General features: G+C 42.9%; 1 protein-coding gene across 1 annotated transcript in view; it reads left to right on the top strand.

Moving 5' to 3' along the window:
* The window catches only part of CCDC149 (coiled-coil domain containing 149), a 96,413-nt gene that overhangs the window by 34,234 nt on the left and 42,259 nt on the right, over positions 1 to 19,920 (top strand). Inside the window, 2 exon segments of the mRNA XM_073805124.1 lie at positions 729 to 767; positions 15,676 to 15,783. Coding sequence (XP_073661225.1) covers positions 729 to 767; positions 15,676 to 15,783 — 147 coding nt within the window.

Genomic DNA, 19,920 nt, shown 5'->3' with positions numbered 1-19,920 from the left:
TCACGGATGCCATCTCTTTTTTTAAGTGCTGACACTATTGCTTACGTTTAACCGTCTGTGCTGGGGTCATTGAACTGTCCTGGAACACAGAAGTACAGTAGAAAGATTCCTGAGGTTAAAATAATGTTGACTTGTATGTGGGCAGCATCAGATAGAGAAGTACTATTTCCTGAGCATTTATCGTTCACCTGACATATTTATGCATTCCCAGATGGCACACGAGGGAGAGGAATTGAATCCTTTTAAGACAAAAAGTCTGATAGGACTAGAAGTTCTCAGTTAATTTTCTTTTATTTTGAGCATATCCTATCCCCACCCCCCAAATTGTTCTGCCCATAGAGAAAACTCAAGTATGTGTCCATTACTATTCCTCTGGATCTATCTAAAAGAGGAGCTCAACTCAAACCAAGTGAAATACTATTTCTGTTTAGGCTCTGCTCAAAAGTAATTTTGATCAATCCAGTTTATTTATTTGGCTCACACAGGTTTAGAAAATATACAGATTGGTCCTAATTGGAAGTGATTCCTTAGAGGTTTTCCCAAAATGACTCTGGTTCAGTTTATAGTTTAAAATTTTTAAAGTATATTTGAGTTTGGTTCAGCACATTGTTGGTTGCAGGGGGCGGGAGAGGGGAGGGTCTGAATTTAGTTCATAGTTCGGTTCAATTTCTTGAATCTACACGCATCTAATTTTTAAAAAATAAAATGTAACACTGGTTTCTTTGTAGGATGGAGATCCATCACTTCCCCCTGAAAAGAGGAAACAGGTAAGACTTATTCCTGATCTTTGACAACTCTCAGAATGTTCGTACTGATGCCTTTCAACAACTGGGGGATTAGGGAATCCCAAAATGTATAGAGAAATCTTCTAATTTCCCAGAATCATTTTGTATTACTGGGGGGAGTGGGTGCTAGAGAAATACTGCCTACAGAGAGGGCCTAAGGACTGGGCGAAGGAAACACAGTGAAGTCTAACAGAGTGGAAGAGGGCACACCAGTTGACTGTGCTCCCTTTCTTGTTGGGACTCCTTTTAGAAAACCACAAGTTGAGAGCACACTGCTAGAGGACTTTAGCTTACTGTTCTGTGGATGGATGCCGTTCTGCTATTCAGCTCCTGCCGCTTCAGACTTTTAAAAGCCATCTCACTAAAACTCATAAGCCATTTATGTTCTTTTCTCCTAAATGGTAACCAACATCGTTTATTGAGTATCCACTTTCCCCACGGATTTTGGAGGCCCACTTTTAGCAATGGACAAATCCGTGTGTGTGTGTGTGTGTGTGTGTGTCTGTGTGTGTGTGTCTGTGTGTCTGTGTGTGTGTCTTTCTGGACTTTCTGTTCTGTTCCATTGAGCTTCCTGTATTGTCCTGTTTGTACCACATTATTCTGTTTTTTGTTTATAATACTTGTAATAATACCTGTTTGGGCTATTCTCCTTCCCTTTACTCTTTCTTTTCAGATGTTTCTTGTTTCTTTTTTTAGATATAACTGACAAATATTTTATCAAGTCCTCCTCTGATTCCCCCCCCCCAAACCCATCCCTATTGGTATTTTGATTGGGGTTTTGTTAAATGTATAGATCAATATAGGGACAGTTAATACTTTCATAGCATTATGTCCAGGATTATCGTACATCAAATTTTTTAATCCGGTTACATGCATATATATAGATATATTGCCTTTTAACACTTTCCTCAACTTTACAATTGTTCTGTACTGACATACCCTGACTTACAGCCTTTTATGGGCTTGAGGGGAGCCTGGATGATGGTGATATTAGTGCTGTGTGTACCATGTTATGGGAAATGCTCTGCATCAGAACAGGACTTCAAAACTGGTGGATGAAAATAAGGATGCAGGAATTGTTTGCTGTCTTCATAGCTGTAAAGGCTAAGACAACATCCTATTTTTGTTCATCAATCGTATACCTGGCACAGCATATAAACTCCTTGGATTCATTACCTTGTGATTTTTGATGCTGAATAAACAGTAGACGCGCATGCACACATATGCGCGCACACACACACACACACACACACACACACACACACACGACGTTCACCCTTAAATAACAACTCAGTCCTATGGCTATCCTTTCAGTCATTCAGTTCTGCTCACTCCCGCACTCCTTTCCTATTTTATTTGATTATTTTGTAATGCTCCAGGTTTGATTTAAAGTCAAAATTTTCTATGGAGCTAATTGATGTTTTGTTTTTTTTTTCCCTAAACAAAATGACACGGAAAGTTAGCATAAATGTTTAAAAATTGGGATCCTTAATGTGGAATTGCTAATGTTTTTGTTTCTGTGTTTTTGGTGGCTACGAGCCGTCATCTTTGCTGCGATTTTAGAGTTTGTTAGTATTCATGAAGGAGTTTTACAGTGTAAGTGGATTCACGTTCCGTGACTTTATAATAAAAAATTTACATTGACTGAAGAGAATCTGATGAATTCCAGTAAGTCTGTCAAGCTGCATTCTTACAGCTCTAAAAAACAAACAAACAAAACAAGTTCGATGTCCTAAGCGCTGGCTTTGTAGCTTTTAATATGGCATTTGGTTTCTGTCCCTTTAGAATTTAGTGTGGTGGTGTAAGCTTGCTCTGCATTCTTCCTGCCTGGGATGGATGACATTGGACGGGCTGGGGTGCAAGTGACAGAAATTCTAAACTGCTGAATCAATAAAGGAATCGATGCCCTTGCATAACCACAAGTTGAGAGATAGTGGAGGTCTCAGATGCTGTACTGTCATCATGTACTCATTCTCTCCTCTCTACCACACTTAGCAAAGAAAAATACAGGATACCCAGGTGAATCTGAATTTCAGATAGACAATGAATACTTTTTTAGTATAAGAGTATGTACCATGCAATATTCGCAACATACTTATGCTAAAACATTATTGATTATTTATCTGAAATTCACATTGAGCTGGGCATCCTATATTTTATCTGACCACTCTACCGTTATGCCGATTTTAACGTCAGCTTCCTCTTGAACTTAACATCAGCTTTCCTCGGAGCAGGAAAGGCAGGAAACCCAGCCATGGAATGTGAGTCCTTCCCTCCAGTTTCATTGGGCCATTGTAGGACGTACTCCCATTCCTGGTCTACTAACATGCACTGGGAGGGTACTATACATTAATTGGCTTAGATTAATCACCTGGGATAGAAGGGCTTAGGGAGCCAGCAATGACACCCGCCAAACTAATGGTGTGGCCTTGGGAAGATTCCTTTGGGTGTCTGAGACTCAGCTTTCACATCTACAAAGTGGGAATAAATACGGTACCCACCACATAGGGTGGCTGTGAGCAACAGATGAGATAACGTACGCAAGTAGAGTCCTTAGCACAGTGCCTGGCACCGGGTGAGCGTCAATAAATATTTGTCATCTTCTCTTCCTTATCATCCATTTCTTTTTTAATCAATCATATATTAACGTGCTTTTGTCAGGACCCTTTTGGCTACCCTTGGCAGCTTGAAATAGCTTGGGCCAAAGAAGAAGTTCCTGGCTCATAGGACCTCAAAAGGGTTGGGTAAGCAGAAATGCAGCCAGGCCTCAGGACCAGCTACCACCTGGACTCAGGTGCCCCCAGCTCTCTCCTCTGCCCTCAGCATTCTCTGTGTCAGCTGTCATTTCTTTTTCTGGACCTGCTTTCTCTGTAGAATAGGAAACGTGGCTGCTGGTCACATGAGGGCTACAGACCCCACGTCTTTGACCTGTAGGAAAAAGCTGCTCCCTGAATCCCAGGGGAGAGCTCGCCTAGGCCAAGCTCAGGCCAGGGGTCCATTCGAGTCAGCTGGGCATGGCCAGGCATCCTGTAGATACAAGGCTGCTTCTACTGTTGTCATGTTGACGGGGTGCTGGGTAGACCATGTGTTAACCATCTGCCGTACATGCTTTCTTGAGAGAGTCTTGGAATGATAGGTAATAACGACGGCAGCCAGCGTTTCTGAGTGCTCACTCTTGCAGTCTGTCAGACCCTGTGCCCAGCATTGCAATGAGGATGATCGCATTTGATTCCCCCACAACCATGGGAGTCGGCGGTTATTATTATGATTGCCATCAGACAAATGAGGAAATTTAGGCCTATGATGGTCAAGTAAATTACCCAAGGGAAATAACGTAAGTAATTGGTGGAGCCAGAGTTCAAAGTCGTGCAGTCCACTCAGAGCTCATGCTTAGAACTCGCCTTGTAGCTCGGGCGACCAGACCTTCCATTTACTCAGGATCATTGCCATTTTTACCTCTTGTCCTGGCATAATCTGTATTAGTGCTCCCTGTACTCTCCAAAGTGTCTTGGTTTGGATGATAAATAATATAGTCACCTTAATTCTAGTAGGGATGCTATGAGCAGACAATCAACAAAATGATTAAAATATATAGGATGTTAAATGGTAAGCAGTGCAATGGAGAGAAAAATATAGCCCAAAGCCAGGGAGGGAATTCTGGCTTAGTAATGGAAGAAACATCTCGATTAGCAGTGGAGGAAAATAGTTCCAGTATTTGGAAAAATAATCTTACCTGTTTAAAATATATGTTTTCAAATTTTATTTACATATAGTTAGTTTATTTATAAAAGCATGGGGTTGGTTTTTGGATGAGTGAGGGGGAGTGTTAAGATGTCCTCTTCATTAGCTCAGTGTGGGGAAGAAAATGCACCATTGAATTTGCAGGCACTGGTTACAGTGAAACTTTCCATTTAGTCTGAAGCAGACAGCTTTGGCATCCATGTATCCGGTACCGGAAAGGAGAGGCACAGTTACCTTCTTAACTTTTTCATCAGCAGGAACAGGGGTAGAAGCTTGCACCCTGACCTGGTGTCTCCTGTCTTATATCACATGTTTATCCCAAAGGCAAAACAGTAGGTGAAGTATTTACCCCTCCAGCTGCAAAACAGATGTACCTTGTGTAAGCAGAAGGCACTGGAACGAGAACCAGCTGCTGGGGTAACAGGTGGGACCTGGGGGTCAAAAGATCCACATATTGGAAAAGGAAAAGATGCCACATTGAGCATCTTGTTCCCCATCAGCCTTGAAACCGTGGCTTCCTGTTCTTGACCTGAAGGAGGAATTTCTATGGACTCCTCCCCTGTTCATTTCTCAGCTCAGGAGAGATTACAGTCATCACTCTGTTATGGACTGAATGTTTACATCCCCCCAAATTCATATGTTGAAACTCTGGTCCTCAATATGATGGTATCATGAGGTGGGGCCTCTGGGAGGGAGTTAGGATTAGATGAGGTCATGAGGGTGGAGTCCTCACGAGGGGGTTCAGTATCCTTATAAGAGTCACAAGAGAACTTGCTTTCTCTGCTCTGCCCTCTGCTGTGTGAGGACAAAACAAGAAATCTGCAACCTGAAAGAGGGCCCTTCCCAGAACCTAACTGTGCTGGCACCCTGATCTAGAGATTTGCAGCCTCTAGAACTATGAGAAATAAATTTCTGTTGTTTGTAAGCCACCCCGTCTATGGCGTTTTGCTGTAGCAGCTCAAGCTGACTGTAAATGTATTGAGGGTTCTTCTCAAATATAAGTAGAAACAATACCCCATCCTCAGGCTTGGCAGTGCTTTGTGCTTTTCCGAGACTGTGTATGCATGTGTGTATGCACGTATATATCTATGTATGTGTGTCATCTCCCAGCTGTCTTCTGCGGCCACACTGCAAGTTAGGTCTTGCATAAAATCTCAAGGCAGCGTCATGGATGGCAGTAGATAAAAGCTTGGGTTCTGGCATCCAATTTTGTGATTCAAATATAACACTTCCACTTGCTGGCTGGGTGATCTGGGGCAAGGTGTGTTACCTTTCTGAGACTCAATTTCCTCCTCTCCAAAATGAACAACAGCATGAGATATATTCATAAAGTTTTTATTAAGAATCGGTGTGATAATGCTTATAATGCCCATTGCCTTCTACTTAGTGAGCGCTCAATGGGTGTTGGCTGTTTTTTATTTTTCCTGTGACTTGTCCAAGGTCACACAGCAGGTGAATAGAGCAGGCCTAAAAATCCAAATCTGCTCACTTGTAGTTCAGTGTTTTAGTTCAGGGTTTTGTTCCATATTTAACTCTTAGGCTGTTTGAATGGGGAAGAAGCATAATCGACATTTAATCCACCCATTTTGGAAGTTCAAAGGTGAAGTGCTGTATCTGAAGCCCTCTGCTTAGGAGGGGTTGAGAAGCAGAAACTGAGCTAGGAGTCTTTACCCATTAGGCCAGTGTTCTTTCCTGTGGCAGCCAATGTCTGGCCATAATGTCTTCCTGCTCTTTTGTCTCCTCCTTACAGGACAGCCAGAACTTTCATGGTTGTAGTTCTAGAAATATGGTTGTCGATCGAGGCTCTCTTTTAGAATTTAGAATCCTTTTTAAAACAACTCAATTTCCAATGGCAAATCATCCGTTGAAGAAGCTGTGAAGAAATCGTGACAACAGTGATTTCACTAATAGCTTCTCGTGGGATATTGAAATGAAAATTTCTTCTTGATACTCCAGGCAGAACTGTGCACAGAGCACCTCTCTGCACTGCAGTGAGAGATCACCAAAAGATCTCAAACGACCCTTTCAGTATTTTTCTTTTGCAAAACAAGCAATTCCTCCAAAGGAGATAAAGGGGAATTTAAATCATCCTGGGTTAATCTTCTTATAAGTTGGGATTCTTTGGGGTCACAGCAACACATTTTTCCCCATGGAAACTCCTCCTTGAATAAACAATCAAACACATCTCTGTCTTTCCCTGTTTTGATTTCAAGCCGAGGTACCACGGGAGGTATTCCTCCCGGTCCAGGAGGGAGCCTTGGCTTTCTTCCCTTAAAAAGTGATGACTTATTTAGATGGTGACATGCACCAGGATGACAACCCTGGAGAAATCAGAGCACAGAGTGGCCCTTTGTGGGATGGGAGGGAACCTTTTACTTCAATAGAAAAGTCTTCTTGGTCAATCTTATTTTGGTCCCCCGTGACCACAAATCAGAGCCACTTTGTGTATGCATCTCAGTTTGATGCTCAGAACCTAAAACTTCCTTCAAAGATCTCAAGTGCTTTGGGATGTTTCTTTTTATACCACTTCGAACAGTACAACTTCACTGTTACACCAGGGAAGCTGGGAAGAAATCCAGGGTTCAGCCTGCGGGAGTCCTCCCAAATCATAATAACAGTAATTTCATTCTGAGCATTCACACCTCCTGCTCAGAAGCCCTTCGGATCCTTGCAGTGATTTTTGTCAGGAAGGTGAGAGCATCCCCCAACTTAAACACGGAGGGATTTAGGCTCAGTGCATCTAAAGAACTCGGGAACTATTAAGGGAGCCACTAAGTGGCAGACGCGGAGCCATAATGGCCAAGATTAAGCAAACATTTATTTAAATAGCAACCTTCTAAACCTACCGAAGAGCATTTGCCTGTGGGCCTGGAAATGCCTGCATTGGCAAGTGTGTGCTTGGAGACTGTGGGGTGAGAGTAGGCTGCCGAGGGCTCCTTGCACAGCCAAAAACTGTGTGTGGAATGAGTTCTTGGGTGGTTGTTTCTTGTAAATAAGAAAGCTGTCACTGTAGCAGAGGTCATCGCTTGGGCAGTTGCTATGAATAGGGGGCGCTTGCTCAGCAAAGCAAGTTTCACTCTATTACTATTAACACAGAAGTCGCCGTAGACCAAAGCAGCGGGGTAGAAATTGCAATTAAATTTGCTATCAATCACACTGCTCAAGTACACTCCATGTTTTATCAGACATTTTTTTTTCACATATTCTTGCTTAATCGAGTACTTTACCCTATTGAAGGTGTGAGTTTAAAGGATTCAGGGGTCAACACCATGTTGTTGAGGAGCATTTTATAAATCTGGTCTCCTTTTCTCTCTGACACTCTTTTTTTTTTTTTTTCAAAACAAAACAAAACAAACAACAAGCAAAAAACTCTCCTTGAGGAAGTGCCTAGGCCAAGGTTTTACCTGTCTCTCTCATTTTTTTCCCCTCCCATTTTTGCATTGAGTTTTAATATGTCAGCAAGTTGAGAAGGAAGTTATAGGATTTTCCGGTATACATCATTTTTACATTATGATGGAAAATGACTTTTCCATGGCTAGATTACTGAAGTGGTGTATATCTAATAAATTACAAAGATTTCAGGGTGACTTGAGGGATAGTAACTGGAATGTTGCCCCTTTCCCCTCCTGGTGTCTGGGCTGAATTATTTAAGGACTTAGGAGAAAACACACGGCCTTCCCGTTTTACTGCCCTTCCCAGTGTCTGGCTAGTGCAAGGTTTGAAGGTTAATCTTAAACTTTTCATCACTTTCTTTCATTTTATTTTTATCTGTTGGAGAGGAAAAGCTTTTCCTCTACCCTCTTAGGTTCAGTGCATGGAGGCCTGCAAATTTAACTGACAAAAGACAGATTAAAAGGAGAAAAAAGCAAACAATTTCATGAATATTTTACATGCACAGGAGTCCAGAGAGGAGAAGTGAAATTCAAAGAAGTGTTAAGACTTGGGGGCTTACATAGCATTTTAATAAAAGAGAGGGGGTTTGGGCCTTAAGAGATGATAAATTGTGGGAAAGTGACTAGGAGATATATGGGAAACTAATGGAAGATAGGGTTTTATTTTAGTTAGGTTTGTTTATGCAGACTCATCATGGTACCAATGCTCTGTGTCCAGTGATTAGAGTTGCTATTCTCTTCCTGGTACGGAGGGGATGGGACAACTCACAAAGGGAAATGTATGCCCTTATTTTTAGGCTGAAAAGGGGAGGGAAGAATATTCTCTGTATCTTCTGATTCTCAGTTGCCTTCAGATCAAAATAATCCTCATGGTAAAGGAGCATATTTTGGGGTGGCATATTCTGATCTTATCATATCCAACTTTTCATTTCTTACATCAGGGAGGAAAATGGTATATAGTGGATCCTTTTCTCCCCATCTAAAAGATTTAGGGCTGTTTCTTACAACTGGTATCCTGAACTCCCCCTTGCTTGTAAACCAGTCTTCGTTACTTGATCATTGAAAACGGAGTTCCTTCACAGAGACTGTCATTGCCAAATGTGATGTACCATTAAAAAAAATCTCCTCCCACTTCTCTTAAGTTTCAAAAATGTATTGCATCTATAGTATAAATTTGGATGTATTTTGTGACATTCATTCATAAGGGAATTCAAATACAGTGGTAGAGGCAAGATCTAGAGTTTAGGATGCAGCAGGACCTGAAGAAAGGGAGATCCCCTTGTCCCCGTTACTAATCTACCTCAGTGAGAATTTCCACAAAAAGGCAGAGAGGTTGGGGCGAGATGCACATAGTTCTCTCAACTCCCAGATCTCTGCCTTTGCAACAACTGTCAGGACGTGTAGTCTTCATCTGTGTGCAGAGAGAATTTCCCCGAGCCTCAAAGTCCCCACGCCAGGGGCTGGCCTTGGCGGCATACTTCTGCAGACATCCGTCGTGATGGGGGGTTGACTTGATTCTTGACAAAGGAACGTGTGTTGGAATGGACAGCTGTAACGTCCTTTTGGCCTTGAGCCTCCCAGCTATGTTTTCATCAAATCTGTCTTCTCTCCCTTCCCCATCACAGTTTTAACAGATAAACTCCGAGCTAGAAAGAGTGACTTAAGTATATAGATTCTACAATATACTCCAGGATATTCAACATCCCACTGTTATCTGAGAGAAGATGTCAACCTTTTAACGTCAGCCCTGGCTATATCTGAATATTTAAAAGAGGCTTCTTTTGAAACCTTTTCATGTTTTGCCATTTATGCTACCCACCCTGCCCCAGAGATTTAGAGGAAATAATCTCTAGGTTTTGTTTTCCTTCCCTGTGAAATCCTTTCGAGTGTTAGACGGTCTGCCACTTTTTCCCTGACATTTTCTTTACATAGTGCTGCTATTCTAAACTGATGGTCACAGAGTCCTTCTCAATAACACAGAGACAAAACGGTCTACATAGCTGATAAATTATAAGCAGGCGCCGTGTGTTGGCTTGATGGGTGGTTATAGTGAATGTGTGTGAGTCATGGGGGTTTTTTTTGGTCAAAAGATTTATGTGAATTTTTCTCCTCTATTTTGAGTGCTTTGAAATGTACTACTTTTCTTCCTTTTCTTTTCTTTCTTTCTTTCTTTTTCTTTTTTTTTTTTTTTTTTTTTTTTGTTCTTTAAGGTGTATGGCAAGGAACTAGGCACCGTATCAGAATACTCATTTTCTAGTTTTCAAAGTTATTGTTTGGGAGTTGAGGAGGTGGAAGGACTGAATAGAAAAGAATTGTGTGTTGACAAGTAAGCCAGCCTGTGAAATGTGAAAGAAAATTACAGTCACCTGCTTTAAAAGGGGGGTCTCCCTCCCCCTACCCTCCCCCAGGGGGTCACTTTGAAATCTGGGGTAGATTTACAGTGAATCCTCTTGGAGGCGATGTGATTTTAATTAACCATTGCTTTGCAGCTACTGTAGAAATGCTTGAGTTTATTTGGGTAGATTTCTTTTCGGCCAGGCTACAGAGTAAATAATGTTTGACAGTCACATCACTGGGTCTCTGACTCGCTGTCTCCTAAAGCAGCGCTGTCCTTTGCTTCGTGTGTCACTGGGACCTTTGATATATAACACGTGGGTGCCTGCTTTGCTGTAACCTCCAAATACTGGGGAGTATCGCTGGGCTCAGTGCTATTCAGAGTGGGGCCTGAGGACCAGTGCCAGGCTGCAAGCTGCCTTTTCTGGTCCCTACGACAAGATGAGTGCAGAAACTGAGAGGAAGGGCTCAGAAACTTTTATAGCAATCTGACAGTCTGTATGATTTTACGTCAGGTGAATCTAACAAACACTTGGGGCCTTGATGTCTTCTTAAATTTGTTTTCCTAGGAATTGATTTTTATTGTATTTTGCACAAGTACTGATCTGTGACGGATCGGAGGTTGAGGTCTTTCACCACTGATAGTTTGAGTTGTACGGGTTTAGCTCTTGTGGTTACATTGGTGAGCAAATGTCAGGGTCTTCCCACCCACCTGAGGGGCTCAAGCCATTGTTGATTCAAAAAGGGAAGGTTAGGGACGTTTCAGATTTTTTTTTTTTTTTTTTGGTCTTTTGTTAAATTTTTCACTGTTGCTCTTACAAACATTTCTTTCTGAACATCTCTTCCACTGTTTAAGAAAAGCAGCCTCCTGTGAAGGTGAATTTTGCTGTGTCTCCTGCAGATGGGGTACTGAGATGCAGTGTGCAGGTGGCAGCAGGCTCGCGGAGGCCACTTTTAGCCGCCTGCCAGCACCTGCCCCCGGGTGGCTTCTCCCGCCCCACCTCTGAGCCAGTCGCTCCAGCCTGGGGCTTCTGTCCCTGCACCTGGGGGAGGGATTATGCTTGCTGAGCTAATGTCTGGGAAGTGTTCTGGAGTTCCCGGAAGGAAAAGGAGAGGCCGCCCACTTGTCATACCTTGCCGCTAAGGCAGGAGAGCTGCAGGACAGAGGGGAGGGACCAGGAAAAGAAAATTGGGAATTGAATCACCTCTCCACTTCACTGCAGTCCCTGGGGTCCGCCTGCTCTAGTGGCCTTGAACTGCTTTCCAAAATGGACATCTTGTGATGTGAGGGAGAGAAGGAGAGAGGGAAGCCGCTTGCCTTTGCACCTACCTGGAACTTTTTCCGGGATATCCACAAGGCTCACGCTCACTCTCTCTCCTTTCTCAAGTCTTGGTTTAAGACTTGAAGTGTGGCCTTCGCTGTGACGCCTTCCGTGGCCTTTCCCCAGCACACACTGTTTCCTTTACCTGCTGTATCTGTTTCCGTAGTACTTATCATCCAGCTCCTCAGTCATTATTCATTTTGTTGTAATATAATGTAATTAATATAATATCATCTATTAAAATGTAAGTTTACAAGGGCAAGAGGCTTTGTCTGTATGGCTCACTGCTGTATCTCCAGAATCGAAAACAGTGCCTGACACGTAGTAGGCACTCCCTAAATATTTGTTGTGTAGATGAATGGATGAATAAGTGAAGGGGCAGGATGACAAGGGAGCCAGCTGTGTCCAAGGAGCCATTCGGCCAGATCCATCCAACCGTCCACTGAGTGATCGAATTGGAGCCACTGCAAGGGCAGAGTCAAGGGGAGGTGACCAGCATTTAACCAGTGCCTACTGTATACCAAGCACTGTGGTAGGCATCCTAGGTTCATTATTCAATGTAAGTATCAGATTACTACATGAAGTATGTATGGTTAGCTCCAGTTCACAGGTGGGGAAACTCAAGAGGTTAATAATCTTACCCAAGGTCACCCAGCCCAGTAAGTGGCAGAACTGGGACCCAACTTAGTCGATCTGATTCCAAAAAGAAATTTGAACATTTCCAAGAACAGTCAGCGGATCACAGTGCCTCTTGTCTTCTTGCTTTCCTGCCTGTAAAACGGGGATTAATTTTCCTCATCCTTCACCAGATTTTTATCTGATGAGAATGGAAATCTGGGACAGTTGAAACACAACGACTACAAGATATGACTTGAAGGGTGGCTTTGCAAATATGGGGCTGAGAATTAGATCACATTATTGAGTAATGTTCACAAACAAGTGAGTGGAAATCAGAGCTAGATTAAAGCCAGCCAGTGGGGATGAGGGGGGTTTCTGTGCAACGCTGTGTGCCAGGCGCTGGTTTCCGTAGTTTATTATTCCAGATATTTCCCTAAGCTGAGATCACAGCCTCCAGACTCAGCATATTATCTTTCACTTAGATATATTTCTGGAGCATCCACTAGGTGCTTGGGGGAGACCAGTAGAGAGAACAAAGTTCCCTGCCCTTCATGGAACTTCTGTCTTAGTAGGGAGAGAGATAGGAAATAAACAGTAAGTAATAAACATATGTAAACATATGGCAATAAACTGTAAAGTAAATGACATGGTATATTAAGAGATGGTAAGTGCTATGGAAATAAAAAGTAGTGTAGGGGAAAGGGCTTGGGCGTTCCGTGGGGAGGTGGCCAGACTGCAGATTAGATCAAGTGGTCCAGGTGGGCCCCGTCGAAACGGTGCCGTTTGAACGAAGACCTGAAAAAGGCAAGGGAGTGAACAAGAGGTACCCTGGAGGGAGAGCAGTCCAGTCCAGAGAAAAGGCAGAGAGAGCAGCGCTGAGATGGGCTCCTGCCTGGTATATGTGGGGAACAGCCAGGAGGTGAGCTTCGGGGGAGCTGAATGGGGGGCTACCCTGACGGTGGAGACACTGGATATCCCGATGGATGGAATATGGGAGATAAGGCAAAGTGAGGAGTCCAGGATAAGCCAAGGTTTAATCTCTATATTCTTTCACTTGATTCCCTTTTGATTACCTAACATAACTCAGTATTCCCGAAAGCATTAGCATCAGAGTCTTTGGAGATTTAGCCACTATAGTTGTACTCATCTGCAATGTCTCTGGATTTGGGTTCCTTCAGCTATCACATGGAAGGACTCTAAAAGATAACTTTCAAATCCCTGGTGTGACTGTTTCTGAAAGATTCCTTTTTAGGAGTCACATTCCGGATCGCTGGCTTGCTTCCCTCCCTCCTTCTTTCCTCCATTTATTCATCGTGGGTCTTTAAAACATGTGCTGGGACAAGAGCACTTCTTGGAGCAATGTACGTGGAGGCTGAGAAGGGAGAAAACGAGAATCTCTGCCTTTCAATAGCTCATTTCTTCTTGCTGAGGTTAGATAAGAGTGCAATAAGCAAGGTGAGAATTAGAGCAAATTAGCAAAATTCAAATAGTATAGAAGAAGCAGCCGTGGAGGTAAAGTGGAATAGTAAGTTAAAGGCTTGAGTGGAAAAAGCACGTAGATAGTTTGGGAGCATATGCAGGTTCAGGTTCGGGGAACCTGAGAAGGGTGAGAGCGTGGTAAAGGGTGCTTGCGTGGTTCCGGGAAAGGGGCCGAGATGTGTCGATGAAGCTGGACTGAGAAGGGGAGGGGGTGTGGTGGAGAACTGCGCACGGGGGCCAGAGGGATCTGCTCTGAGCAGGAGGAAATCTGAAGGAAGGGCTGACATCATGAAGATGGACTGGAAGGCACTCACCCTGGCTGTTTGGTACTCTAGGAACTAGAACAGGGGAATAAGGAGGTGAGAAAAACAGCCCAGGAGACTGCTGAATTACCTCTGGATCCTGATGTCTGAAATCGTGACACCTCACTGGTCTCTTCTCTGGCTGACAATTTTGATCAAAATTCTGGGCATTAAGGTGGCAAAGAAAAGTTCATTAAACACGATCTATTTGAAGAAAAAAAAAAACTATCCAAACAAGGAAATGAAATTATCCAAACAAGGAAATGAAATTTTTCCTATATTGTGGATCCAAAGTTAGAATTGAACTAAGACTACTTGGAAGAGTTTTTGTGAGGAGCTCTTAAATTAAAAAAAAAAAAACAAAAAAACCCCAACTCCTCCATCACTTGTCTGTGAGCCATTCTGGAAACAAAGAACATCCCCAAATTGAGGTTCACGGCCAACTTATTTCTCTCCATGCAGTTGTAGTGGTGTGATTTGCACACTTGCTGCATTCATACATGTGTTTATTCTAATGGTTCAGCTGGGCTTGGATGATGGCTGCAGTAAGCCTAAGAAAGCCCTGCATTTCTCCACTCCTCCGTTTCTGATTATATTTCATAATGTGTTAATATTTGCAGGCTAATCTTTTTTTTTGAAATCTAACTTTTATTTATTTATTTTTAACATCTTTATTGGAGTATACTTGCTTTACAATGTTGTGTTAGTTTCTGCTATATAACAAAGTGAATCAGCTATACGTATACGTATATCCCCATATACCCTCCCTCTTGCATCTCCCTCCCTCCCACCCTCCCTACCCCACCCCTCTAGGTGGTCACGAAGCACTGAGCTGATCTCCCTATGCTATGCGGCTGCTTCCCACTAGCTATCTATTTTACATTTGGTAGTGCATATATGTCAATGCCACTCTCTCACTCTGTCCCAGCTTACCCTTCCCCCTCCCTGTGTCCTCAAGTCCATTCTCTACGTCTGTGTCTTTATTCCTGTCCTGCCCTTAGGTTTTAGAGAACATTTTTTTTTTTTTTAGATTCCATATATGTGTTAGTATATGGGATTTGTTTTTCTCATTCTGACTTACTTCACTCTGTATGACAGACTCTAGGTCCATCCACCTCACTACAAATAGCTCAATTTCGTTTCTTTTTATGGCTGAGTAATATTCCATTGTATATATGTGCCACATCTTCTTTATCCATTCATCCGATGATGGACACTTAGATTGTTTCCATCTCCGGGCTATTGTAAATAGAGCTGCAATGAACATTTTGGAACATGACTCTTTTTGAATTATGGTTTTCTCAGGGTATATGCCCAGTAGTGGGATTGCTGGGTCATATGGTGGTTCTATTTGTAGTTTTTTAAGGAACCTCCATACTGTTCTCCATAGTGGCTGTACCAATTCACATTCCCACCAGCAATGCAAGAGTGTTCCCTTTTCTCCACACCCTCTCCAGCATTTATTGTTTGTAGATTTTTTGATGATGGCCATTCTGACTGGTGTAGTTTTGATTTACATTTCTCTAATGATTAGTGATGTTGAGCATCCTTTCATGTGTTTGTTGGCAATCTGTATATCTTCTTTTGAGAAATGTCAATTTAGGTCTTCTGCCCATTTTTGGATTTGGTTTTTTGTTTTATCGATATTGAGCTGCATGAGCTGCTTGTCAATTTTGGAGATTAATCCTTTGTCAGTTTGCAGGCTAATCTTGCACAACTATTGAGAGATTCTCAGGACCGAAATAAACGTCTGGGAGAAGAAATTAAAGAACTTCAGCAAAGGCTTGGAGAAGTCCAGGGCGACAATAAGGTACCGTGAATATTTAAAGGCAAAAACCTCTCCTGAGTAATTTTGTGCCAGAGGTTTATGTATGGTGCATCAGAAGAATGTAATGCAGCATTTGCGGAAAAATTTGTTATAGATTTTTACATTTGCAATGAAAATTCACAGTTTAGCATTTCTTATCTTTATTACCTTCCCTTCGCGTGTGTGCCTGCACACGCGTCTGTGTGTGTTTCTGGGTTGCTCTAAAATATTGTCACAACCCATTGTAGAAGTTTCATCATGTTCAGCTTGGTGCTGAATAACATTGTGGTTGAGGGCAAAATAAAACCCAAATGCTATACTTTCTCCTTTCTATACAGATAATGGATTTGTGGCTCATATGATTTGGAATTATTCACATTCGGTTTTGAATTTTAAGTAGTCATCCTACTAATTATGTTCACATAACCAATTTATTTTATTGCTAAATTTGGCAATTTGTATGGAACATTGCTCAAAACCCACTGCTTGGTATTAATCAAACTCCCCTGTTGGCAGCGTTAATTATAAAATATGAACTCATAAACTCCAAATTAATGTGAGCACTGTCTCTCCCAGCTGAAGCTGTGAACAAAAGTACAATTGAGAAAAGGAAGAAAAACTACCGAAGTTCAATTCCATCGCCCCCAAATAATTTCCCATTTTGCCAATAGATTCAATTTCAACTTCTTGCCAGAGCCAGCTTTCCCAACAGGGATGGCCTTTGGAGTTTCACGCAAGCAAACTACATGGCGGGGAGGAGGTGCTTTCTTGGGCAATGTCTTTTGAACGGTACCAAATTCCCTGACAAATGATGGGGATGTTTGTTGTTCCTGGGAGTCACTGGTTATTGGAAGGCGCCATTTTGAAAGATGCTCATTCTTTAAAAAAAAAAAAAAATGTATGGAAGTGTCTGGATTATCTCGAGAACTCTTCCATGACAAAGAGCAGAGAGGATTGTGTGCTTACTGCTGGCTTAAGGGGCTCAATCTAAGGGCGTACTGGTGGGACTTCCCTGGTGGTCCAGCAGTTGAAACTCCACACTTCCACTGCAGGGGGCACGGGTTCGATCCCTGGTCGGGAAACTAGGATCCTGCCTGCCACGAGGTGTGGTCAAAAAGTAAAAAAAAAAATAATAATAAGGGCATACTGGGAAGTCTTCTTTACATAGCCTCTTGTCCACTTAGTCTGCCTTTAAAAAAATTTTTTTAAACCTCTTGGATTTAACATACTATATTTGAAAAATATTTCATGACTATTCTCCGTCATGAAATAGGGAGTGGGCGAGAATGCTAAGAAGGGTGCTAATTAACCCTGGACAAGCTAATCGGGCCTCTCAAAAGGATTTAAGCTCTGTAACCTAGGTATTTGGTCAATAATTAAAGGCCAGGCCTTCTTAGGTGTTATCAAATGGTAGCACCAGGGCAAGGTTTTCTAGAGAGTAAAATCAAGTATGTGCAATCATTTCCTTTTAAACCCATAAAAATACTGCAGGAATTTTGGAGAAGTTATAAATCCAGAAAATACTGAAACATTTTGAGATGTGATTTTTGGAGGCATGATTCTTCTTGACTGATTGTTTTTCTTCTTCTTCTTTTCTTTTCTTTTTTATTTTCTGAGGTACCCGCCCCCCCACCTCCGACTGTCCTAGACACACCTCTGCCTCATCTTTTGGTCACTTTTAATTGTATCGCCTTGTAGGCCTGAGATATTTTAGGAATTGACATTTGCGACTGATATTTCAGGGAAAGAAAAGGAGGGTATGTGTGCGTGCGTGTGTGCGTGAGTGTGACACTGAGCGCAGGTCTGGGGCCGCTTTTGCATCGGCACCATCTGAGCGTCATGATTTGCCTGCATTCTGGGTCTTTATTCCAGTAGCTGGACACATTTATCAAACTTGGTTTTCTCACTCAAGGTTTAGAATTTAGTGACTCATATTCATGGCCTGTGAAGTAATTTTCCTGCCAGCAGATGCAGGCAAGATGGTAAAACGTTCAGTAGACCCTGTATCTCGGTCTCCAGTCCTCTCCTCCTCAAAAAAGACCAACTGCAGTGAGCCCCAGAGACTCTGTTTATTCTCATTTGCATCTAAAGTTATAGGGCTGGTTTATTTTCATCCCCCTGTGAGTCACGGTCATCCTCCCCCCACCTACCCCCAGTCATCAACATTAAGGCCGGATGACTCATTCAGTAATGACACCAGCCATCTTGAGAAACACAGAGGCCTCTCTTGAAGGGTGGCCGTGACTGTGTGGTGGAGAATGGGTTAACCCTTCCTTTGCTCTCTTATTCGACGCGTCACAGCTCCAACCTTTCCATCGCCTTTGGAATCTAGTCCCACCTCCTTACCATGGTGTGCTTGGCCCTCCATTATCTGGCCCCTCCTGATTTTTCCAGCCACATCTGTTGCCATTAGTCACCTCACACTTCATTCCTGCAGGACTAATTTCAGCCCCTCAGCTGAGCCATACTGCAGTTGTGCCTCAGGGCCTTTTGCACCTGCTGTCTGCTCTCTGGAACACTCTTCCCCTTTACTTCCGTAAACTCCCGCTCACCTTTCAGGTCATAGGTCAAATGTAGCCTTCTCCGGCTCTCAGGGGCAGGTCCTGCACACACCCACAGTGCCCTGCTCTTTTCCCTCTGCTTGTACTTGTTTGGCACCCCTCCCCCAAAGGTAAACGCTTTGCAGGCCAAATTCCTGTATCCCTAGGAATTTGCATCTTAGTTCGCGATGCACAGACATTATTTAATAGATCTTTATTGAAGGAATGGAATAGAATAAATGAATGAATGAGTGAATGAATAAAGGGAATGCAAAAAGGTTCAATAAAGAGGAAGAGGAAAAGAAAAAGGAAGAGCACAAGAAAATAGCAGACTGACTGCCCCTGTGGTTGTCATCACTAACTCTCCTTGTGGGGTAAGGAGTAGTTTAGAAACCTGGAGAAAGGAGCTAGAAAAGCAAACTATTCCATCCAAGAAAAAGCAGAAGAAAGCCAAACCTAAGGTGTGAGACCTCAGGAAGCCCCTGGAAAGGTCAGGGGATCCGATGCTGAGCCTTAGTGGATGTGGGGTAAGAGTCCTGCTCCTAGGCTGGCGCAAGCCTGTTAAATTCAATAATACTTAATAATGGATGTTGTGGGATTCCTAACTCCCCCCATTCCGAACAGAAGGGCTTGTGGCATCACTTTATGAGCAACTATTGAAGTGGAAGTTTTTTATCTCCAAGTTGTCATTTTAACTGATGACCCTTAGCCATATTTTGGGAAGCCCAGATTCTAGATGTTAAGAACATTTAAGAAACAAGGTGATAGGAAATTACTTGCCTTGGCTATTTTAAGGTAGACTAATTTTTCCATTTGTTCAGCTAGAGCCTTGTAACCCTACGTGCCATAAAGCATTTTCAAACAGCCTCTTGAAAGATGTGTTACCACCCTGTCTTACAAGCAGCTTAGCACTCACACAGGGTTGGAGGTGGAGGGTGGGATTCCATGATCAACAAACCTATTATCTCTCTGAGAAGCACCCCAAGAATTTCTTGAGGCTTCTGGACAGACACAAAGGCCCAGTTCAAACCAGAGGAGGGGTGGGAAAGGGGCAGCCTAGTAGACACCCTCCCCTTCCTTGCTAATAATAGCTCTGAAAGGTTAAGTGGGGAAGGGAGAACTCACACCTCCACAAATCACCCTGGGGAAAGCTTTTCATGAGGGTGGATTGTCCAGGGTTCTTTGTGTGGCAGTCTGTGAGGAATAAGGACCAATTACGTGGAAAACCCAGGCAATGCTAGGGCCTCAAGTGTGGAGAGCAACCCACCCAGAGAATTACAGCTCCCCTTCTTGCTCCAGAGGTATGCCTGCTTCCTCTTCTGGGCATTAAGAAAAGAGTGGATTTAGGGAAAGGGGACCGGGGGGAAAAGGAGGCCTCTGAGAACTTAAGGATCAGTAAGAGGCAATCCACAAAACCAGCAGAGTACACTTGAATCACAGATATCCAGAGGTGAGCTGGTGAACCAGCTCTTCTGAAGAGGAAGCCTGGCTGGTAGCACTTTACCGATTTCCGTGGTGTAAATACTGATGCCATGGCATTTAAACATCAGGCTAGCAAAGTGAAGTTACTGAACTGGGAGTTAGAAAGCTTGGGACTCCA

The sequence above is a fragment of the Tursiops truncatus genome, chromosome 5 (assembly GCF_011762595.2).
Source record: "Tursiops truncatus isolate mTurTru1 chromosome 5, mTurTru1.mat.Y, whole genome shotgun sequence".
In the NCBI taxonomy this organism is placed as follows: Eukaryota; Metazoa; Chordata; class Mammalia; order Artiodactyla; family Delphinidae; genus Tursiops; species Tursiops truncatus.
Note: the sequence above shows the minus strand (reverse complement) of the source record. Positions and strands in the feature narration are given on the sequence as shown.